The sequence below is a fragment of the Scardinius erythrophthalmus genome (assembly GCF_964197995.2).
Source record: "Scardinius erythrophthalmus genome assembly, chromosome: 13".
Classification (NCBI taxonomy): domain Eukaryota; kingdom Metazoa; phylum Chordata; class Actinopteri; order Cypriniformes; family Leuciscidae; genus Scardinius; species Scardinius erythrophthalmus.
This window is the reverse complement of record NC_138233.1, coordinates 8,015,260-8,040,085: the sequence shown is the minus strand read 5'-3', so window position 1 is coordinate 8,040,085 and position 24,826 is coordinate 8,015,260. Positions and strand designations below refer to the sequence as shown.

At 38.4% G+C, this 24,826-nt stretch overlaps 3 protein-coding genes across 3 annotated transcripts; 1 reads left to right on the top strand and 2 right to left on the bottom strand.

Annotated features, from left to right (window-relative positions):
* Positions 1-157: 157 nt before the first annotated feature.
* On the bottom strand, positions 158-8,808 carry LOC308700335 (uncharacterized protein). Its single transcript, XM_081381930.1, is given in 3 exon segments — positions 158-5,002; positions 5,004-8,263; positions 8,587-8,808. Coding segments are annotated over 2 exon segments (7,350 nt in total). The 5' UTR covers positions 8,167-8,263; positions 8,587-8,808; the 3' UTR covers positions 158-815.
* Positions 8,809-10,494: 1,686 nt separating this feature from the next.
* trpt1 (tRNA phosphotransferase 1) lies at positions 10,495-14,409 on the bottom strand. The gene is made up of 7 exons (XM_081382147.1): positions 14,146-14,409; positions 13,969-14,050; positions 13,608-13,777; positions 11,201-11,378; positions 10,942-10,998; positions 10,744-10,854; positions 10,495-10,603 (listed from the first exon to the last, which is right to left on the bottom strand). The coding sequence occupies exons 1-7, from the start codon at positions 14,203-14,205 to the stop codon at positions 10,581-10,583; spliced, it is 681 nt and encodes a 226-aa protein (XP_081238273.1). The 5' UTR covers positions 14,206-14,409; the 3' UTR covers positions 10,495-10,580.
* A 312-nt stretch (positions 14,410-14,721) lies between these two features.
* On the top strand, positions 14,722-23,573 carry ctsf (cathepsin F). The gene is made up of 14 exons (XM_081382458.1): positions 14,722-15,124; positions 16,004-16,123; positions 16,438-16,519; positions 16,716-16,774; positions 16,886-16,958; positions 17,709-17,822; positions 18,016-18,164; positions 18,938-19,034; positions 19,575-19,655; positions 19,760-19,879; positions 20,611-20,675; positions 20,960-21,050; positions 21,232-21,290; positions 22,344-23,573. Exons 1-14 carry the CDS (start codon positions 14,888-14,890, stop codon positions 22,416-22,418), a joined length of 1,422 nt encoding a protein of 473 aa, XP_081238584.1. The 5' UTR covers positions 14,722-14,887; the 3' UTR covers positions 22,419-23,573.
* Positions 23,574-24,826: the final 1,253 nt, after the last annotated feature.

Below are 24,826 nucleotides of genomic sequence, written 5' to 3'. Positions count from 1 at the left end.
TTGGAAACTTCTTTTACCTCTGGGCATAATAATGTTGCAGTAATTTAGATGTTAAATGACACTATAGCTTTTAGTTTTACTCTTACTCAAATAGGTCATATGTGGCAGTTAACAACATCATTTAATGAGAAAAATCTGAGACATGGTTTTTGCAGACAGTTATCTTTAATGGGGAGTATACATGTGTAAAAAATAGTAAATGGCAATCCTCTGATGATAGAAAATATGTGATTTTAATACCAGGAGTTTGCTCATCCACCCAAATGTACAGGATTTACTTGCACATCCCAGTGCACATGAAAGGCTTCGCACAAAGCAATTACAAGTTATGTCACTTTTATTCGTTAAATATCACTTAACTTAGAAGTGAAATGCCACACACATTACTATAGCTGTAACAACAAATCCCTTCAGAAATAAACTATTAAAGATTTTCAAAGGCGGCATTGATTGAATCATGAAAGCTATTGAAAGATAAGGCCTACCATTGCATAAGCTTGGCCTTTGCAAGAAAGGTCTAGGACTTAGATACTGTACAAATAATACAGTGAAATAATATCAGATAATGACAACCATGAGGAGACCGACAACCATAAATGTCAGGAAAACAGCAAACAGAAAAACACCAGCAAAGCTGTTTTGGGTCTTTTTGAGCAGTTAACATTGTGTTTTACAGTAATTGTTTAAATAAAATGAGCATAAACAGCATTAATACTGTCTTACAACTGTTGACTTTTAAAAATACAGCTTAAATTAAAAACGCTGCTGACTAGAACAGATTCCAAATGTAAACAGACCATGTATCTACTGTTGTTTCATGCTCTTCTTCCCCCTGAAGGAGGCATGCTTGAAGTTGCCTTGTGGTAGCAGTCTGAAGGGGTTGAATTTGGGCTTGCATTCATCCCAGTGGGGATATAATACATGCTCTCAAGATAGCTTTGATCCAGTGATGAGTGGCCTTTGGGTTCATTTTTTGGCATCTGGCTCGCAGGGCTTCCATACCTTAAGGAAGTCTGGTGAAGTGTGGTGGGGACAGGAGGCGGCTCCGGATGGCGAACTTGTTGGGCACTGCCTGGGATTGCTGGGTAAGATGGCATTGCATAAGGTAGGTACTGTGGTGCAAACAACCCCGGACTGTGCAAAGAGGAGTAGGGTGGTGCAGCTGGTGGATACAGGCCTGAGTGGGACATTGCCTGCTGCGGTATGAGAACTTCCACATACTGGCCCAATTCAGGATCAAACAGCATTTTTCTGAGTGGCTGCATTGGTACCTCAATGTAGAAGTATTTTCCAGTCTCAGGATCAAGAAGAACACGACGAGGACCTTGGCCACAGCTGAGCCCACTTGCATTCTCTGGATACAATACACTGGCTCCACCCGGGCCTTCATTTGTGTAATCATGAGCAAAAGATGGTGGTAAATCTTGGGGATTAAACAACTGAGGCCTGGGATCCAGAGTAGACATATTAGCTGAATGAGAGTACTCATGATAGGGAGCAGAAGCTGCCGATTGAGGTGAAGGATGATTAGCTGGGCGTCTGTCTGAAAGCAGCCCAGAAGTTGATGGTTGGTCATCACAGTAGGACTGTGAATTTGAAACAGGACAGGCTCGTGCGTTGTGTAGAGGCTGAATCAAAGCTGAGCCGTGGGGTATTGTGGTATTGGAGACAGGTAGAGCATCTGGTCTGCACTGTTGAGGACGAACTTGAGCTTGTGGAGGAGCTCCCGGACAGGTAAGGACTTGGCCTGGAGACCGAGAGGCTGCTGGGACCCGTTCCTGTGGACTGTGGTGGGGATGTCCTTGATGTGAGTGGGAACTTAGTGTGCAGGAGCATGGAGATTGCTTAGTGGTTGGATGATACCTGCAAGGCCTTTGTGGGGGCAAGTCTGACAGCCGTAGAGGGCTGAAACTCTCTCGCTCATCATAGCTGGGGGGATCATCTGAAGCATAGAAAAGATAGTCATCTGTGTGAAAACGATTATTAGATGATGCTCTTGTCACAGATTGTGTGTGGCCAAGGGCTTGTGCTCCTGATGAGTTAGAAGCAAAGGAACTATCTAACACTGAATGGTCTTGACTGAATGATGGGGCCTGCTGCTGGCAAGTGCTGGTAGTTTGAAAGAAAGCAGAAGATTGCTGTTGATCCAGACTGGCCAGTGTCATTGTGGTGGATTTCTGCACAGTACTTGGAGTTGTTGTGACTGGGATGGGTGGTGGTTTGTTGCTTGATACAGCCAGTCTTTTTGTATCTCTTGATGAAGCATCGTTTGGTTGATCCTTGTGTATCACGGTTGGTGTTTCATTTTTATTCGACTCACTACTTAATCTGGTTTGATGCTTAATAACAGATGATGCTTGAGCATCTGCTTTTGGTGTATCACTTGACACTGACCTAATTTCTGCAAATGACTGTTTATAGTTGGGTTTTTGTGGTACAAATGGCTTTAGCCTATCAGTCGATATTGACCTCACTTGTATTGGTAACTCAATCTCTTTTGATGCATTCACTGGTGTGGCATTATTTTTTGTACTACTTGAAAAAGACCTCACCTCTGGCTTGTCAGATGTAGCTAGATAAGTTGGATTTTGTGTAATAGTTGTGGTGGCAGTTATTTTCTTCTTTTCTTGTTCCTTTGATGATTCCCAAGATTCCTTAGGACTTTCACTTTGTCGGGATGTCCTTGAAGAATTGTTGACAAGAGCTGTTGGACTGCAAGGTAATGCTGTATTTTCTGCCCTTACTTGTGCTTCACTAGAAAATCCTTCTGATAAACAGGCCTGTACAGGTACCTCAAGCCTGTTAACATGTTTAGCTGTAGCACTTGCACCTTCTGTAAGAACATCACACACTCCAATATCAGCCTGCATCCCTTTCTCTTTCAATAGCATGGATACAGAGTGACTGTTGCTTGTAGCTTCCATTTGAGTTGAGTCAGGGATTGTAAGATCAAAGGTCTTTGATTTGGATGTGCCATCCGGCAGAACCACTAATGCAGAAATTTCCCGCTCCTTACTAGGAGGTCTAGGCGGCATTGTAGTACTCTGATCAAAGTGAGTATAAGACCTCTTAGTGATACTATCTGATTCAGGTAATCCATTTATGATTGTAGAGTGAGAATCTGATTCTTTTCGTGGTGACTCTGTCTTTGACAAAGAAGCTTTGGGTGTTATTTTAGGGATGTCAGCATCTCTTCTTGTATCTATGCCCACTAATGGTTGTGATATTTTTGATATGTCAACAGGCTGTTTTTCAACTTGACAGTGGATTGTTTTGCTACCCGATGTTTGTTTGTCCTTCCAACTGATGGCTTTACATTCAATGTGTAAGGCTGGAGTAGTTTGTGGCGGCTGCTCTCTTTTCTCTTGAATGACTGTGTCTTCAGTAGAAGATGAATTTGACGCTTTGAAAGAGAGGTTGTATGTGTTTTTTACTAACTTCCTCACATCCCTAACTTTATGTATAATAGATTTTTTGTTGATTTCATCATCTTCTTCTGTCTCTATGACTTTTTGACTAGATTTGGTGCTCATATCTTCTGCAGCATTCTCCATTGACTGAGATTCAGACATTTCTCTGGAATGTTCTATGTCAGGGGATAGAGACACTTTCAGAGAAGATGTAATTTTCCCTTTGTTAGAGGAAGGTTTCAAAGTTATTTCTGGAGTTTTTGACATAAATACACTCTTTCCAGCCAGTTGTTCCTGGTTTTCTGGTGTCGTCTGGCGCTTTGTCTCTCTGCTTGTCATTTTGCTCTGCATGCTTATTGCTGGAGTGGCAACAGCAGGACTTGTGTTTCTGACACTGGCATTTGCTGAGTCACTATTGTACTTCTCTCCAAGGTTGCCCCCTCCTCCCTCCTTCCCGTTACTCTTGCTGTTTTGTTTCACATGTATTTTGTCTTCAACTGATGTAAGGGCCACTATAGGCTTTTTTTCTTCCCTTGTAATGTTGCCAGCAACCTGAGCTTCCTCAGTGTTAAAGAATGCAGGTCTTAAGAATGGTTTTGGGGGAACTTTTGGGGCACACTTTTTCAGCTGACGATGTGAAAATCTCTCCCCTTCAACAGCAACATCTTTAGATAAAAAAGTACATTCAGATTGCTGGCTAGAGCTTAAACTATGCCTCTCCATGTCACTTGGTACATCATCAAAAGAGCTGGGGCTGACATCAGGACGTTTGCTTTTATCTCCAGATGCACTTTTTGGTGAGTCTTTTTGCGCATCTTGCATTTTCTTTGACAACACGCTCTTGATAATGCAAGATGCCATTTGTGTCTTAGGGGAGCCATCATCTAAAGACACAGACTTCTGCAATGTCCTTTTCCTGTAATTTTGTGGTGAATCTGGTACCTCCTTGGAAAACTCCTCTTGCACAAAAGCTGGTGTGCTATGTTGACGAACAAGGTTGTTTTGTGAGTGCCTACTTGTTGAGGGTGAATTCAAAACATTTTCAGAGTTCCCTTTATGTTTTGTTTCATCTGTGTTCCGCCTTAACAGCTGAATCTGCCTTTTAGGTACTGTTCTCTTTCCTCTACTGGACTCTTCTTTGCTCTCTAAAGCAACATCCACACACTCAAAACTCCCCATTTCAAAGTGTTTGTTTGGGTCCAGGCTGTCACGGGGTAGAAAAGATGAGCCATCGTTTTCATGTAACGCCGAGCCACGTAAGTCTGCGTAGGTCATCCATGCAACAGCACCAGGGCTGTCTACGGTCGATTGCTGAGAAACATTTGTTGATGACCTGTGGCTTGAATTGTACACATCCAAATAATCCACCTGAGGGCTAGACAGACTTCTGAAGGCCAGATCTGTAAACCATTTTACTTCATTATCTGCTTCATCTAACTCACTTCCCATGCTGGAGTTCTCACCAGTATACTCAGTAGAAAGAAAGCCTGCACTGCTGTGTTTACCAGTTGACTTGAGCCTCCTTGTTCTCTTGTTGTGAGCCCTGAGCTCTGAGCGGACTCTGTTGCTGCAGAGTTGTTGGGTGCGACTCAAAATAACAGCGAGCTGGAATTCCCGACTTTGGGTCTCGACTTGAGAGTGCTGGGCTGTGGCCTGCAGGCCCTTTTCTATTCCTGGCACTGAATGACAGCTCAACCTGTTGCCCTCTGTAACTACTATCTCTCATAGTCTCCTCCCCCTCTCCCTCCCTCTTTCCACTCTCCTCCTTTTTCCTGCATGGCTGCCAATCAAATTTACCGCCACTGTCCCTACTGATAACCCCTGGACTTTCTCTTAATGCTACAGGCACTTGGCTTTGCCTCTTGTCACTGCTTGGGCAATCATTTTCCAACATTTCTGTTCCCTTGTTGCTACCACAAACCTCAATATGGCATTGTTTCTTTTCTACAGATGTCACTGGCATTGGCACAGATGAAGCCCATGGACTCAGAGAGGCAGGTGTTCCACAGACAGTTAAATCTGTTGTGTTGTCAGTGACAATTTCCTGATTTTGCTCCATTTTTACTGTGGACGATCCAAAACCTGAAGGTTTAGATGGTGAATCTTGCAAGATCTGCATTTGGCTAAGAATTTGTGGTCCACCGCCTGCACATTCATTTGGGACAGATGGACTGCTTTTGAAGGTCTCTGTGTCAGCAACGTCATTAAAATGATCACTGTCTATTGGGTTAGGAGATTGAGGATTCATTTCCTTAAAGATTATGGGTAAAGGCAGATTTTCTGCTTTTTCAAGAGGGATGGAAGGCTCGGTTTGGAGATGAGGGGATAGTGCTGTGTCTCTGGTATGGTCTGATGCAGTTGATGAGGGCCTTGATCTACTCTCTGGTGTTGACAAAAAGTTCCTTGAGGTAGGTGAGACAGAGGTGTCATTTCCAAAAAGAGAGTTGGAAGCTTCAGAGGATTTGCCAGACACCGTTGTCTCTACCACAGGTGATTGTGTTAAATCTTCATTTGGTGAAATGTTATACGTGATGCCTCCAATCACAGGGGAATTTGTATTGTGTGGCAGAACACTATAAGATATTGTTTTGATTTCAGGTGAGCAGGTGACTGATCTCAATTCTGGTGAAGGGGTTGGCGAAATGGGCTCTGGTGTAAGGTAGTGTTCTCTGCTGTTTGGAGTGGAGGTAATGCTCCTTAACGCAGGCGGGGAATCTCTACTGCTTGTTGGTGTTGCTCTGTAATCATTTTCTGTGATGGCAGGGGAGGATGGCAGATCATCAGGTTTTGTTGAATAAACCATTCTCTCATTTGTAGGTGACAGGCTGATGGTATAACCCATCGGTTCTGATGACTGAGCTGAAACGGAGTGATCAGAAGAGGAGTAGTTATCAACGTGACAGCAGGGGGAAGATGTTGAGACTTCAGTTTCAGTTGAATAAACCCCTTTCTCATTTGTAGGAGATGGACTGCTGGTGTAACCCAGAGAAGAGTGAATGTTTACTGGTTCTGAGTTATCAGGAGAGGAGCAGATATCTCTGTAGTCAATCCTTGTGCTTACAGGGGAGGATGGTGAGGCTTCAGGTTCAGAGTTATCAGGAGAAGAGCAGATATCTCTGTAGTCAATCATTGTGCTTGAAGGGGAGGATGGTAACACTTCAGGTTCAGTTGAAGAAATTATTCTCTCATTTGTAGGTGATGGGCTGATGGTGTAACCCAGAGATGAGTGAATGTTAGCTGGTTCTGGGTGATCAGGAGATGAGGATATATCTCGGTAGTAAATCTTAGTGCTTACAGGGGAGGATGATGAGGCTTCAGGTTCAGTTGAAGAAATCATTCTCTCATTTGTAGGTGATGGGCTGATAGTGTAACCCACATGTGAGTGAATTATTACTGGTTCTGGTGAGTAAGCAGGTGCTGAGTGATCAGGAGAAGAGCAGGTTTCATTGATCTCTGGTGATTCCAGACTTTCTCTGCCATCTATGGATGAGCACACCTGTCCTCTTGTTTCAGTGGAAATTGCAGACACAGATAGGGAATCCATTTCCACATTATCACTGGTAGATGTAGATACTGAAAAAGATGCACCATAAGTGTCTTCCAAGTCTGGAAACTCTGATGTGTTCCCCACTTGAGTGGAGCACAAATTCAGCAGCTCAGGTGAAGATCTACCTGTGGATGCAGGTGTGGAGCTAATTTCCCTGCTTACAGGGGAGATGGAGTTTAATCTGGGGTCTGGCATGACACTGGGTATGGGTAGGATATTAATATCTCTGTTTGCAGGTGAAGTAGACATTTCCTGAATAGGATGGCAGTCTGTTGGAGAAGTGTTTGACAGTTCTGACGCAGAGGCACTGATAATCATCCTTTGTGCAAGGAGAACGTTTTCCTCTTGTGGACTATGATAGTTCATATTTTCTTTGCTCTCAGAAGACACCACATTATTTTGTTCAAGTGGATATTCTGCCAAGGGTTCACAGTTAGTAGACTCAAATATAGGTATGCAGTCTTGTTTATCTAAAAATGGGCTTGTACTTTTATGTCGAGGTGCTGTAATAAATTCTTCTTGCTCAAAAGTGGCAGGTTCTTTCTCTGAAGGGCAAGATGTAGGATTAGAAAGATCCTTTTCTGGAATAATTTGATTTATAGATGGTGTTGAATCCATGTCCTGTGGTTCAGAAGCATTTGTACATTTCTTTTCACTCACTGGGGCAGCGCTCACTGACACTTGAGGTTCTTTCCAAATGTTCCCAGTATGTGAAAGGTCATTAACATTCACTTTGGTTGCAGGTGGTGTGTAATCAAGTGGGTTAAGTCCATTTTTAGAATCAGATAAGATGTTTGATTCATCTGAATGTGGATGTGATTCCCTGGTCTCCGATGTGGAAAAATCCAGTATATTTTTTGGAGAAGGTGTGTTGTAAGTGACTTCAGTGTTGTCGCTTAAGTCAGATCCATTGGCAGTGTGATAAGATCCTGAAGAGTCATTGGCATCATCTGTTGGAAAAGGCTGATCCACTTCTCTTCTGACAAATGTCACAGAGGCTGGGCTACTGGAAAGCGATGGCGAGTCGCCGTCATCCCCAAAAATGTCACATAGGCAGGTTGTTTCAGATATAGCATTATGATGGTTGGGGATTGAAGTGATGTCAAAAATCTCCACGCGATTTGGCCCTTCACGACTCTGCAGGTTGAACGTTTGTGGAGCACTGCGAAGGAAAGAGTAGCTTTCTCCCTCTAAAACCCAGCGCTCCATTTCTTCACTTCAGATAGCACAGGCATTGGGTTGTCACACTTGAGCCATTTATAAATGCCTGAATTGGTCATTCAGCAAATGTTGAATGTTTTCAGACCTGAAACATCAAAAGAAACAGTCATGAAAACTTGTTACTGTAAAGAGAATATAATTCTCATGACAAAATGTTTTCTAGTTGCTTTATACACCAAGTTCATCTTCTGAGAGCAAATTATAGTTACTTTGCACATACAAAAGTCTGCTTAATAATAGTAAACAGTATTACTAATCAGATTAGAGGATTACTCTTATAACTACTCACAAACATACCTCATGCAAACTGATGCAAAAATATATACAGTAATTTTGTAAGGTGAAACATGTAACAACATACATGCAGATATCAGAGTTCACATAAAAGTAATCAGATATGATACTTGCCTTTTCTGGTGTTTTCTGTCCACATGGCGAGTTTGAATGGAACAGTCCCTCCAGAGAACATCTACAGGGGACAGTTATGCACTGTACCACGAGCTGTGAATGAGGCTCCAACAGGGGGGATCTAGTTTTCGAGTGCCAAACTGACCCTTCATCGTAACAGGCCACTCAGTGCACAGATATGTCCAGCCCCTCAAGCTAAGCCCAAAAAAAAAAAAAAAAATGCTACGACTGCTGCACCCTAGCCCTGTCTGAGCTCACGGAGCCCGGTTATTTCAAACATTAATTGACACCACTTTTTTTTTTTTTTAAAGCGACACAAGCATACACAGAAAAAGGACACAAACCTGACCTGAAGCTTTTTTAATCATGCTTGGACATAGGTGCATATCTCTGCCAAGCTTAATAGGGTGTTACAGCTAGGAGCAGGTGCTGCGATGGAATAGATAGAGTCTGTGAAAGGAATCTGACACACTAGGCCAAGACAGTCATAGAGGTTCACTAATTTTAGACCTCTTCTATTAGGGGAAACTTTGCTTTGAGAGGCTGCCTAGAGACACACAGAGGACAGAAAATGGCAACTTTACAAAATATACACCAACTGAATTTCCTGTAGTATTAGATTGCAACATCCAGCTCTTGAAAACTCTTCCTTACATTTACATCTATTTATTTAGCAGGCACTTTCATATAAAGAGCCTTATAAAAGATAAATACATCATAATTAATTGCTTTGAGCTTAAAAATGCTGTCAATTCAAAATTATTTACAAGTTAAAAAAATGTAATTAAACATCAGTGATTTAACCTAGTGACCACTTTAACTTGTGACATAAGCTATCTTCTCCTTTCCATTTTTTGTGCCTATTGTTCAGAGCATCAAAGTACATTTGTTTCATGTGGTTATAAACTAGTCCACCACCTTATGGTGAAAGAATGCTGAGGACTTCTGCAATGCAGGGATTTAGTGTTCACACAACACTACTGATAGAAGCAGCTTGACAGTACCAAGAATAGGTCTCTGATCATCTGATGGACAGTCAAAACAATTCTCAATGACCATGAATTAAAGCTAGAGACTTGCATCTGATATTTAATATCTTTGACTGAATGGTTGTGAGCTTTTACAAAACTTGGTTAGAATAGAAATAGTTTCGCTAAGCAGCAATTTCTAGTAGTTGTGTCTGAAAAGTCAACTGAAAGCCAGCATGACTCTAGTTCACAGAAAACTGTGGTAATTTTAATAAGACAACACAAAAGCATTTAATAAAAAACATCTTTGCCTGTTATTGGTCTCTGTCTAGCGCAATGTACATAAATATGATAGCAGAAATCCCCCTGCAGTAACATGACACATCTCTATCTTGAGGTCAGTGTATTTAGATATTCTATTTTTTGACAAATATGCAGTGGGGGGGAAACTGCCCCACAAATAAAACAGGCTTAGGATGTCACTTGACAATTTGTATGCAAAACATCACACACACAGATGTGTGTGATATCAGATATGCTGCAGACTTTATGAAATTCTAAAGCAAAAATGTTGTCCTTGCCCTGGATTACAAGACACCTGAAAAAAAAAAACTAAACTAAAAATATGTAATAAATAGCGTATTTCAATGAAGTAATTCTAACACTGCACCAACACTATTCCCTTATTTGTTAATTTCCTGCATGAACATCATGACTCAATCTAACAGAGCATATTCGCTAACCATTGTTCAACTGCACAGCAGTTTTACAAGAGTTAAAAGTCACAAATAAAAAGACCAACATGTACATGTCTTCCCATGAATCCTTTCCAAAGTCACCTGGGGGTGTTGTTCATTTTATCAGAATCCAGTCTTATTTCTATTGATTCTGGGGTCTAATCAACCCTGATAATAAATAATGTAGCCTGATTGTGCAAATGAAACATTTTGTTGCTTTTATTTAGATAGGTCGAATGAACATCTCCAATTTTTGGTTTTATAGTCAGAAAGAGATCTTCTCCAACAGCTATTGTAGTTCAATTTCACAAGCTGTAAGAAAAAATCGAATTATCACCAAATGCACTGTAAAATATCAAATGCATATTTATTTAATTACAGTACATGGAAAGAAAATGAATCTGTCTCTAGGAGTTAAGTAAGTTTATGATCTGGCTGTGAAAGTGACTCACGTGAGGGTTTTAGTCTTTGCACTCGAGAGAAATAGCGTGGTGCTAAAAACCCAGCAGCATCTCCGGGGGTCAACAGCACACCGTTCTCGGACCAGAAGAACTCAATCCCATCTGAGAGAGAGATCATTAGGACTTCTGCACTATAATTCTTAAATGTATATTATCTTTATACTGGTTTTAAAAATGATTTCTTAATACCTGACATAGCTTTCGCAACATCAATATACACAGCCAACTCACAACTCTGTCTCATACCTATAAACAGAAAAGAGGTCATTGAACTGTAAATGACCTGAATTACATATGTTTAATTGCATGCTTCTGTAAACACATCTTGGTCAGGACTGCTTTCTGCTATCCTAATCTGTTGTGCATGAATGCATGCCTAAATACATACATACTCACATGAAATTTAGATTTCTAGAAAATAATCTAATGTGCACTGCACGTCACTCACCACTGATGACTTCGCCTTCTCCAGGTAGCCCAGGTGCCAGGTGTATGTGAGTTCTGGTCATTCTGCTGAGGCCCTGACTGCGTATAGAGGACCAGTGTTTCATGTATGAGCCATGAACAGCTTCTCTTGGATAGTCCGGATCATCAAGTGCAACCTTTCTCAACTCCAGATCTTTAACCTTGAAGAGACACATTCTAGGATAAGTTAAATGAATACATAAATCACACAATTTGCACAAAGAATCTGTAAGATTTACATTACATTTATTTATTTGACACATTTCAGTGTATAAACTAGATTAGTACAGAACAGGCCAAAAGTTTGGAAACATTACTATTTTTAATGTTTTTGAAAGAAGTTTCTTCTGCTCATCAAGCCTGCATTTATTTGATCAAAAATACAGAAAAAAATTGTAATATTGTGATATATTATTACAATTTAAAATAATTGGTTTTCAATTTATTATACTTTAAATTATCATTTATTTCTGTGATGCAAAGCTGAATTTTCAGGATCATTACTCCAGTCTATCACATGATCCTTTAGAAATCATTCTAATATGATGATTCATTATCAAAGTTGGAAACAGTTCTGCTGCTTAATATTTTTTCATAACCTGTGATACCTTTTTAGGATACTTTGATGAATAAAAAGTAAAAAAAATAAAAAAAAAATAAAAAAAAAAGAAGCAATTTTTTTAAAAATAGAAATATTTTGTAACAACAATATACACTACTGGTCAGTAATTTGGGGTCAGTAATTTTTTTTCTTTCTTTTTTTAAAATAAATCAATACTTTTATTCAGCAAGGATGTGTTAAATTGATAAAAAGTGATAGTAAAGAAGATTTATATTATTAGAAAATATTTTTTTATTTTGAATAAATGCAGTTCTTTTTAACCTTTTATTCATCAAATATATTAGGCAGCAGAACTGTTTCCAACACTCATAATAAATCAGAATATTAGAATGATTTCTAAAGGATCATGTGATAGACTGGATGTCACATGTGACACTGAAGACTGGAGTAATGATGCTGAAAATTCAGCTTTGCATCACAGAAATAATTTTTAATTTAAAGTATAATAAATTGAAAACCAATTATTTTAAATTGTAATAATATATTTTGATCAAATAAATGCAGGCTTGATGAGCAGAAGAAACTTCTTTCAAAAATATAAAAAATAGTAATGTTTCCAAACTTTTGGCCTGTACTGTATAACACAAATTATATATACATACACCTGAATAGGTACACCTGTTCAACTGCTTGTTAATGCAAATATCTAATCAGCCAATCACATGGCAGCAGCTCAATGCATGTAGGCATGTAGACATGGTCAAGGCGATCCGCTGAAGTTCAAACTGAGCATCAGAATCGGGAAGAAATGTAATTTAAGTGACTTTGAACATGTTGTTGGTGCCAGACGGGCTGGTATGAGTATTTCAGAAACTGCTGATCCACTGGGATTCTCACACACAACCATCTCTAGGGTTTACAGAGAATGGTCTGAATAATATCCAGTGAGCTGCAGTTCTGTGTGTGAAAATGCCTGGTTGATGCCAGAGGTCAGAGGAGAATGGCCAGACTGGTTCGAGCTGATAGAAAGGCAACAGTAACTCAAACAACCACTCGTTACAACCGAGGTCTGCAGAAGAGCATCTCAAGTCATATCTTGAGATCTTGACGACTGTCATACCTTGAAGCAGATGAACAACAGCTGCAGACGACACACCAGTGCCACTCCTGTCAACTAAGAACAGCAAACTAAGGCAATTCACACGGGCTCACTAAAAGTGGACAGTAGAATATTGGAAAAACATTGCCTGGTCTGATGAGTCTGGTTTCTGCTGTGACATTCAGATGGCAGGGTCAGAATTTGGCGTAAACAACATGAAAGCATGGATTCATCCTGCCTTGTATCAACGGTTCAGGCTGGTGGGGGTGATGTAATGGGGTTATGTGCAACAAACTTCCGTATTCTGTAAAACAGGAACAAATTTATACTCAAGATACCTTCAAAGGAGCGAGCAACATTTTTTCTTCTCACTAACATTTAATTACTTAAATCAAACAGAAACAATAAAAACAACTAGCTAGGTTAGCTGATTACCTTAAAAGTCCATTGACATAGCAGTCAGAAGTACTGCCGTTAAGACTTTCTCCGACTGAGATCTGTTTTCCTGTTTGTTCATGTAATGTTGGGCATAAACCCTATGGTGTGGGGAGATATTTTATTGGCACACTTTAGGCCCTTTAGTACCAATTGTACATTATTGTTGCTGACCATGTCCATGCCTTTGTGACCAGTGTACCCATTTTCTGATGTCTACTTACTTGACTACTTTAAACCTATATATCTTAAATTAAGACCGTAGACTTTACGTGACTTCTGAACTACACTGACTTGCACTGAGTGACCCTGATTGGCTCGTATCTGAAGACGACCATTCTCAGCGTGGTTGCAAAGCTTGAATCGCTGTTTGTCATCGGTGGCCACCACTCGCTCCACATCCTCCACTGAATATGACCGGAACTGCTGATGTGCGAGAAGTTCATCCACAAATACAAAGCCATCTGAGGACAAGGTCACATAAGAATTACAGGAAGACAACAGGGATGATAAAAAAATAAATAAAAAACTAAATCCAAAACATGTGCTAAGATTCCTCCACAAGAACTTCATTCCACACAATACCTAAATAACAATGTTGTAAGCATACGGAGTGTTGAGAATAATAATATAGTTTGTGGATATCACTTCTCACCCGAGTTCATTTGAAAACCCATCTTATTGGCACCATGGCGTAATACATAAGTTAGAGATTTAGACAGGCGCACATCTCTGCTCTGAAAGACACACAAAACAGAAATAACAAATTAATTACAGTGCACAGACATAATGGCGTAATACATAACGAATGAATGATCGTTTCTCCCCCCACCTCTTCATTTCGGTTTCCTCGCCCTCCTCTTCCTCTTCTCCCTCGAGGTTGACACTCCATATTTTCACTTGTTGTGATATTGTCATTCACAAATACAGCAATAAGATATATGTGCTACTGCAGTTGCATTTGTTTCGTATAATTCTTCTGTACGAAAACTATTTTTTAAACTCCTGTCTGTAAGCTTTCGTTGCTGAACTTCTCGTTTCGGGAATGGAAGCAGCCATTAATTTGGATAATGAACCTATCCATCCATTGACCAACAGGGGGCAGTAAAGAATGTTTTATATTTCCTGAGTTTTATGTATCCTACCTACGCCGTCTAGTGGGAGTGACTGCACTGATTTTATGTTTTTTGAAGAGTGAATTATCGATAAAACATTATTTAAATATAGATTAAATAAAAAAAAAAATTATTTGTTGGAAATACCACCGTTACCTCCCACTATCTTGAAAATAATAAATGTTTCCTTTGTTACCAATAGTTGTCGTCTTATTATAATCACAAGCAAACAATTTATTATTATTATTATTTTTATTATTATTATTCAGCTTTTAAAGAAGCATGCCCCGCCCAGACACAGAGAGGGGCATCACATCATCAGTCGTCCATCTTTGTGCGGGGCGGCTCGAGAGACTGAACTGACGTGTGGAGCAACTAAACACTGCGGGCTTACGATCTCATTCTCAAAACAAAAGCCTGATCTTACGCCGCAGCTTTCTGTTCCGAGAGCTCGACAACATGTCCTTTATCCGCGGTTACCCCGTAATCGCCTGCTGCGTGCTGGTCGCTTTGGTTCTGGGTATAGAAGATGGCACGGATCGCCCGGTTATCGGAGCTCCGGGGTCCCCGGTCCGTCTGTCGGAGTCTGACCCGGGGGTTATGAAAGCAGTCAAATTTGCCGAGGAACGATATAATATGGGCTCCAACGCGATGCATTTACGCCGTGTTAGCAAAATCCTGTCGGCCAGCAAACAGGTAACGTAAATGTATAAATCATCCGTTTGAAATTTCTAATATATACAACAATGTTATTAACGGATTCAAAACCAGTAATTCTGCATACAATATAACTGCAGACAGAATATAATAACTGTTTTTATTATTATGGTTCATGTTTCATTTATGACGACTATTCGTTATTCCGATACTGGACATTAAGTTTATTATAAGGAGTTATTTTTACCGCATTCATGTGATTAGACGTAAACAAGCGCAGAGCATGCGCAGAGGCCTCATACATAACAGTGTTGAGCGGATTTAAGCAGCACAACACTGCGCGCCTTTTGCGCAGCAGTTTATTACAGTAGATAAAAGGAAAGCTGCGCACTTATGAACATTTACCAATGTTTGTAGGACGGTATATTTAAAGGTCGTTTAAAGCCCACTGTTGTATAAATACCACAAATACTTGCAGTTTGTGATATAATTGTTGTGTGTAACCAATGTATGTATTTTGTTACATAAATTATTCTTAAAAAGTAATCGTTATCAAGGAAATATATAATCTTTATAGAATAACCAATGTATTACGATTTCGGTAAATGCATTGTTTAACACGAACAAAGAATGAACAGTACTTGTGCATTTATTTATCTTGCGTTAATCTTAACATTTACTACTACATTTTTATAATCAGAAATTGTATCTGTTAACACTGTAAACTAACATGAACATTTGTATTAACTAACAATAACAAAAGTTGCTGTAAAAATATATTACACATTGTTAGTAAATTAGTGTTAACAAATCAGAAGTGCTACCATCATTTCTTTATAGAAGTTTGATATGACAGAGCCATAGTTATTCCCTTATTCAAAAAGAGTGATTTGTGTCTTTAATTTCTGTCTTCCACAGCTGGTGAAAGGTATACGGTACAGTATTATGGTAGAGATTGGAAGCACTCAGTGTAAGAAATCCCTAGAGCTGAGCGCTGTGGACACCTGTGAATTTTTCCCAGAGCCCCACAAACAGAAGGTTAGCAAACACTAATCCTTAATCCATATAAAACGTCACTACTCAGAGTCTGTAATGGCAAACTCTTAATAGTCAAAATGCACTGCATGAACCATTTAAGGTGGGATTTTTTTGTGTGTGTTCATTATTAGCATGCATGCATTTTTAATTAATGTTCAAAATGTACAATTCCATTCAGTAGCACAAATCCAGTATGATGACCCCATGCTTTTGTTCATTCAAGCACCACTTTGGCAGAAGTTGAACTTGCCCATTGTAAACTTACTATACACATTCTCTCTCCTAAATCACACCCATTCTCTGTCTCTCCACAGACGGAGGTTTGTTTGTTTGAGGTTTGGGACATTCCCTGGGAAAGTAAATCCACCCTGCTTAAACAGAAATGCGAGCCTGCGGGTCAGTAGCCTGGGACAGATGGCAGATCTGTCCAAATCATCTTCATCACATGATATACTGCTGTGGTGTAAACCAGACATGCATACTCATTATTATGTTTTAAGACAGGAATTAAAGTTATTTTATCATACACCCACTTTTAATGGTTTTCTACCCAACATGCATTTGTAGTTACTTTGATATTGTTTCCATTTAGTTTCCAAGGAGCTCAAAAAGGTTGCCTCTGTACCCCTAACCCATGGCAAACCCATGAAGGTAAATGCAATGTACACTTAAAATATGCCATAAACTATTGGCAACAGTTAATTAAATGTTTTGTGAGCTTTTCGTGATGCATTACTTTTTTGTTTTGTTTGCCGTTTTCAGGAAACTGTGGAGCTTTTGACCCAGTTTAAAAACTTTATAACCACATACAACCGAACATACAGCTCCCAAGAAGGTAAGACACAAATATGAACTTGGGGTCAGTAGTTTATTTTTTTTTTTTTTTTAATTAATTAATTCTTTTACTGAGCAAGGATGAATTGAATTGATCAAAAGTGACAGTAAAGACATTTATAATATTACAAAAGATTTCTATTTCAAATAAATGCTGTTCTTTTGAACTTTCTATTCATCAAAGAATCCTGAAAAATGTATCAGGGTGTACCCAAAAATATGAAGCAGCAAAACTGTTTTCAACATTGTTAATAAATATTTATTGAGCAGCAATTAGAATGATTCCTTAAGTATCATGTGACACTGAAGACTGGAGTAATGATGCAGAGAATTCAGCTTTGATCACTGGAATACATTACATTTTAAAATATATTACAATAGAAAATAGTTATATTAATTTGTAATAATATTTCATAATATTAATGTTTTTTCTGTATTTTTGATCACATAAATGCAGGCTTGGTGAGACTAAGAGACTTTAAAAAATCTTACAGACCCCAAACCTTTGAACGGTCGTGTACTTTAGATTACAATGAATTTGTCACACCTGTACAGTTTACAGTGAAATAGATACTCATAAATAGTAATATTAAAGTGATTTGTAGTTATATTAATGTATAATACCCATCACATGGATACCATAATGTAAACTGATAAGTTTTCTATACTAGTATGTCAGTTAATGTCTATTTGTATTGCATATACACAATTAAAAGTGCTTAATTAACCACTGGTCCACTAAACTCTACAGAGGCAGAGAAGCGTTTGCGCATTTTCCAGGAGAATATGAAAACGGCACAAACACTGCAATCCCTGGAACAGGGGTCAGCTGAGTACGGGGTCACCAAGTTCAGTGACCTCACAGGTATGTTTATGGATTTTTAGATGATCATTTATTGCTCAGGAAAATATAGGGAAAATACCAATTAGTGAGGAGTGGCCAATTTTAGAGTGACAAGATCAACATTTTTATAATTCAGATGTGCATCCCTGTTGTCCCAAAAACACACACATGTGCAAGTCTCTCTATAATGTACTAATCACATCGATGTGTGTAGAGGATGAGTTCAGAATGATGTACCTGAACCCAATGCTGAGTCAGTGGAGTTTGAAGAAGGAGATGAAGCCAGCGACCCCGTCCAGCAAGGCCGCTCCTGACAGCTGGGACTGGAGGGATCACGGGGCGGTCAGTTCTGTGAAGAACCAGGTATGACTGCCAGATGAACTCGCATCAGCCGTTTTAGAATTAAAGGGATATTTCACTGCTGGAAAGATGAATGTGTATTTAAATTGGGTAATTTATGTAGTAGAAATGTGAAATTATTTTAGAAGTTGGTGCCTTCTAGACTGAGAAAAGCCAGAAAATGTATTTTTGGCTCATGTAGATTAAAGACAACAACTCCCAGAATGCACTTGCTTCGCTGCCCTACGAGGCCACTCCCAAGCCACCGGTTACAGAGGGCAGTATCAGAAGAAATGATACAACTAGGCTACTAGTTGACTTGAAACTGAAAAGACGCCGTTTTATCGTGAGATCCCCCTATGGGTGGGTTGAAAACATGCGGAACGAGCTCCTCCTACTGGCTGTAGTCTCTCACCTCTGGACAAAAAAGCCTCCGATGATGCAGAATTAAAATTTTTGGAGTCATCGGATGTTTTTTTCCAGACACACAATACAGAAATCTCTCGACTCAGGGGGACATGAATACAAATGAATACAAAGCTTAATGCTAATCGGTGAAGTATCCCTTTAATCAGTACTGTAGGTGTAATTGAATGAAGCATTGATTTTTAATATAGCCTTTTAGATGCTACAGTTCACTCAGAGTGCTTTACAATGGGATAAGGGTTCATTGAATGAAGATTAATATGATGAATGATGAGTGAATCAGCGAAATATGAATGCTTTGTATGTCTGCAGAGTTAAACTTGAATGAAGAGGTTTATTATATAATTGTTTTAATTGACTGTCGGTTGCAGGGCATGTGTGGCTCTTGCTGGGCATTTTCTGTGACTGGAAACATCGAGGGACAGTGGTTCAAGAAAACTGGAGAGCTGCTTTCCCTCTCTGAGCAGGGTAAATATATACTGTACTACACTACCGTTCAAAAAGGGGTCAGTAAGATTTCGGTTTTGAAAGAAATTAATTCTTTTATTCAGCAAAGATGCATTAAATTGATCAAAAGTGACTAAAAATATTAGAAGTATAAATGTGACAAAAGATTATAAATGCTGTTCTTTTGAACTTTTCTCTTCAAAGAGTTTCACAAATCAGCATATTAGAACAATTTCACAATTTGTTTTTACTGTATTTTTGATCAAAATGCAGCCTTGATGAGTATAAGACTTATTTAAAAAATAATAATAGTAATTTCTTACCGACCCCAAACTTTTTGTTCCACCATTGTGCTAGGGTGATGTAGAAAAGGAAAAGCAAACCTCTCTTCAACAAGCTGCACGATTTTAGGTGTCAATGTTCATATCACAAATGCTTCCAGATGAATGCCTTGCCTTAGCAAACACCATACATAACATGAGATAAAACAGGGAGGAAAAAAAGTGTTATTCTAAATGCGAGTTTAAATTCCTTTGTTACTCTCACCTCTTTACATAACAGAATTAGTGGACTGTGATAGGCTGGACCAGGCATGTGGAGGTGGGCTGCCATCTAATGCTTATGAAGCCATCGAGAAGCTAGGTAAGAAATAACAGAGCGGAGGCAAGAAGGCAAATAACTTACAGGGAATCTGTAAGAGTAAACATGTCCTAAATAAATGTGGTTTCTTTTTTTCACCCCTAAAGGAGGTCTTGAGACAGAAACAGACTACAGCTACACGGGAAAAAAGCAGAGTTGTGATTTCTCTTCAGTGAAGGTGGCCGCCTACATTAACAACTCTGTCGAGCTGCCCAACGATGAAAACGGTGAGTGAGAGAGATGAAAATAATAAACACAATTAAATTAAAAACATTAAAACAACACTGATGAGGGAAATACCTGCACTAGAGGAAATTAAAGCAGGAAATTAAAAATATCAAATGTATTTTATCAGAACTTTTGGAAAGAAATATGAGCTATAAGCTAATCTTACTTAAATGTAAATATGCAGCACCACTGAAATTTATAGCACACCCAGTGTTTAAAGGGAAATACACCACTGTTCAGAAATGTGGGGTTGGTGAGATTTTTTTGAATGTTGCTCACCAAGGCTGCATTTATTTGATAAATTACAGTAAAATAGAAAAATTGCTAAAATATGTTTACAATTTAATATAACTGTATAAAGCTGAATTTTCAGCATCAATACTCCAGTCTTCAGTGTCACATGATCCTTCAGAAATCATTCTAATATGCTGATTTGCTGCGAAAAAAACATTTATCAGCAGTGTGGAAAACTGTTGCGCTGCTTATTTGTGTGGAAACAAATATTTTTCAGGATTCTTTGATAAACAGTAAATTAAAAAGATCAGCATTTATTTGAAATAAATATTTTGTAACATTATAAATTTATTTACAGTCATGTCAATTGAATCTTTGCTGAATACAATTTTTTTTTTTTTTTTTTTTTACTGACCCCAAAACATTTACAGTAGTAGTGTGTGTTTCCAGTCTGTCTTTTAGTCTAAAATGTCTTGATTCTTCTCATGTCTTGTAGTTATTGCTGCTTGGCTGGCTGAGAATGGTCCGGTGTCTGCTGCCCTCAATGCTTTTGCCATGCAGGTAACACAAATGAACAATGGAAAATTATACTGTTAGCTTGGATAAATGTGTTATGAAAATATATTGCCTAGATAAAATGTTACATTTGTAGTACACTTCAGCATACTATACAACAGGATGTAATAATGAGGGATATAAATGATATATGATTTTTTTAAAAGCACACGTTTCTGGTGCTAATGTAGACTTAAGCATATATGTCTGGTACAACAAAAACAAAATCCTGTTTTACCTGGTTACTTCCTGAAGTTGCCCTTTTTAGACTATTTTGTTGATGTCTTTAGTTCTATAGAAAGGGAGTGTCTCATCCTCTAAAAATCTTCTGCAACCCCTGGATGATTGATCATGCTGTGCTGCTTGTGGGATACGGACAACGTGAGTTATTTTGATTTAAATGGTTTGTACTGATATAGATCTGAACTTCAGGCGTTTAACGGTAAGGCTTTGCAAATGACCATTTCAAAATACCTTGGGTAGACATTTACAGCTATGTAGAACCAGCCAACCGAGTCACGTACTGCCCGAAGTGATGCAGTTTTTCTGCTTTTGTGTGCAGGTAATGGCGTTCCATTCTGGGCCATCAAGAACAGCTGGGGAGAGGACTATGGAGAGCAGGTACAGTATGAAAAACAAAGTCACCTGAATGTGCAGTATCACATGTGCAAATAAAATCATGTCTGCTTGTATCTCAGTCACACATGCCATGTATTATTAAGAAAATAGCAGAGCTCTAAAAATTAATTACATGCTCAAATTGATAATGCACAGCCTCTGATGCTGGAAAAAACATTACTGATGTTTACAAAGTGCCCCTATTATGCTTTTTCGAATATAACCTTTCATGCAGTGTGTAACATAGCTGGTTGTGAATGTAAAAGCTCTGCAAAGTGCACGATAAATCAAGTTATTGTCTCCTTAAAGAAAGAATAGATTCTGAAGTGCCTGAAACGAGTCGTCAGTAATTACAGTCTTACTTCTTGCTCGAACCTACATAGGTTTGTAACACATTTGCATAATTCCAGCCTGTGGTCTTCAATGGCTGCCCGCGAACCACGTCTACTTTTCCAGTCTCAGTTACAACTAAAGGGTTTGAGGGTCAGAGTTTGGTTCGTGTTGTCGACATGTCGAGAAGACGCTGTTTTCTGAGCTGCGAAAGCAAATTTGTTTTGTTTGGTTTTCTGACGCGCAAAGTAAGTGGTAGACCAATCACAACAGACTGGATAATCTGACCAATTGGAGCAGACTTTCAGAAAGCTTGGGTTTAGAGAGACCGAATTCCTTTATCAAACCGTTTCAAACACTGTGAGAAAAGAGGGGATGTTGCAGTGTATATTATGAGAAAGTGATTTTTGACTAGATGTATGTAAACCTATTGTAGGAGACCTCCAGAACAAAATAAGGAACCTTGAAAATAGCATAAAGGGGCACTTTAACATGTTTACTAAGTTTGATTGTTAGAAAATTATTAATGGAAAAGTATCTAAAAATTGTGTTATTTGCCATGATTAGAGTATTACATTACTTATACATGTAGACTTTCTGCCAAAATCATCACATAACAATTCTTGACAACATTTGGTCCTGCTCATAACTTATAAGTATGTCTGTAGACTATGTAATGTCTATTATTACATAAATGTTAAAGTCTTTCCTATACTTCTTTTATAGGGTTACTATTACCTGTACAGAGGATCCAAACTGTGTGGAATCAACAAGATGTGCTCATCTGCAGTTGTGAATTAAGAGGCGCACACACACACACACGCGCACACACACACACACACACACACACACACACACACACACAAAAGAGCATGGATACAAAAAAATTCAAACCAGTTTTGAACATGCGATGATTCTTTACAGAGGTTTGTCATCATGTGACGCGTGAACACAATTTTTTAAAACACATTTTGAACATATTTCATCCATATAAGCACATAATTCTCCGTAGCTCAAAAATGTGAAGTATTTCCTCTTGAGATCATGTGCTTTAGTCATCTATCATTCCATTCAGAATAGCTGAATTTAACATACATTACCTCAGATCCTCATGTGCAGTGATGTTACGGACACAGCAAATAACCAAATAGCAAAGGACAAGATAACAGCACACTGTTTACCATGTTACTGATACAAATATTAAACCGTGTTGTGATTTTAGATAATTTAGTTAAATATTTAGTGCTTTACTTTAGTTTTGTTGTTCTGTATTTAATTATATAACTTTTAATTGAATTCCAAAAACACTGAATTGAGCTTGTGTCGTGTTCACTTTTAAACCTGCTGAATAGATTAGCAATTAACAATTTTCAACCGTGGACTTCCGAGTGCATTTTACAGAATATTTTTAAGCTACTAGTCTTGGAAACCAGATTTTGCACACTATGAATTTTGCACAGTGTATTGTGATCATTCCGTTAATGTAAGCGTGGCTCTTTTCCCTCCCCCCACATCTTCCTCATTTTTGAGCATATTTGGATGCATGGGAAAAAGTTGCTGATGCTTCTTCCAAACACACAATGAAAGATTTCTTTGAGGTTTTGTGTTAGAAAAGATGAATCTCTCAGCTGTATCTCTAATGCATTATCAAACCTGTATTGCTGAATAAACTCCCAAATGTGTCCGTTGTGCTTCACGCTGTTCAATAAGTTCAATAATCGAGAAATATTCAGGCTTAAATTAGTCTTAATTTCAGCCATTTTAAACTGCACAAAACATCCATGATGAAAGCAATCGCAACAGGAAATGAAGCAAGAGAACATGTTAACCTCAGAGGTTTCTAAAATGTTTTGACACACTGTGTTGGCTAGTGTTTCTTACAAAATATTATGTATACCAAAGTTAAAAGTGGAACTTGAATTGTTGCACATTTGAGTCTTGGATGATTACAATTAGCAAAAAAAAAAAAAAAAAAAAAAAAAAAAATTTTTGTATTGCTGTCCAAAGTCAAACATCTTAATTTGACCATGTACAACCCTGAACCTTGCAGGAATTATTTTCTATCACATACATGTGTTAGTTGGAATAAGGTCAATGCTTTGAAGATTGTCGAGCGCTCTCTAGTGGTTCTTTGTGGTAGTTTACCTCAATGTGAACATTATCTTTCAAGCTTTGCAATTCACATGACACCAAAATGTTAGCATGGCATTGACCTCAACAGAGATTACACAGTTATAAACATTGTCATGTTATTTTATTGTCTTAAAAAGTTACACAATCCCCAAGGGAGGGATTTAGTACACAAACATTTAACAGCACAACTACACAAATGGGGATTTTTTTTTATTTTTAATATTATAGACTTTACCAAAAAAAAAAAAATCCCCCTTGTAGGTTTTTATACTTAGCTTGACAGATAGCCATCTCTTACAGAATGACATAAAGTCACAATAAGGAACAATGTTATTGAGAACCATAAGAAATCCATCATGTTTAGGGAAGACATTTCATGGACTATCAGTATTTCGTATGAAATATGTTCATTATAAACAACATCCATTCGGATGATTTTTTTCCTTATCCTTTTTACAGTCACCAGAGAACAGGCATTAGTGCAAACATGGTATAACAAGGTAGTCCTGGCTGCAGTTTATCCATTTATTCGAGAGCGTGACATTTTACAGTCCTCTAGAACTCATGAGGGGACTCGTACTCTGATGAAATATGACAGATGTTCACTAAATGGAGCAGTGAACGTCATTTCACAAAAAGAAAAAAGGTATTCTTTCAGACTTATTTCATAACTTATTTAAAAACTTAGAAATCACTGATTCTTGAATACTGGGACAAAACAGGGCACAGAACATAAAAGTTTAGGCATCAAATAATTATTTTGTATTAACTTGCACGTGTTCAGAGGCATTTACTTTGGCTTGGTTGCTATTTTATAAATCATTTAAATATATCTTTCACATGTCAATACTGTCATGCGACACGATTTAATAGATTTGTCAACATTTATGATACATATCTGAAATTAATATTTATAAATATTCACAAATCTAGCATTTAGATTTAAAGGGATGGTTGGATGCAAATTAATTGTAAAAATTAAAAGTCATTAATTACTCACCCTCATGTCGTTCCGAACTTGTAAGACTTTAGTTCATCTTCGGAACACAAATTACGATCTTTTTGATGAAATCTAA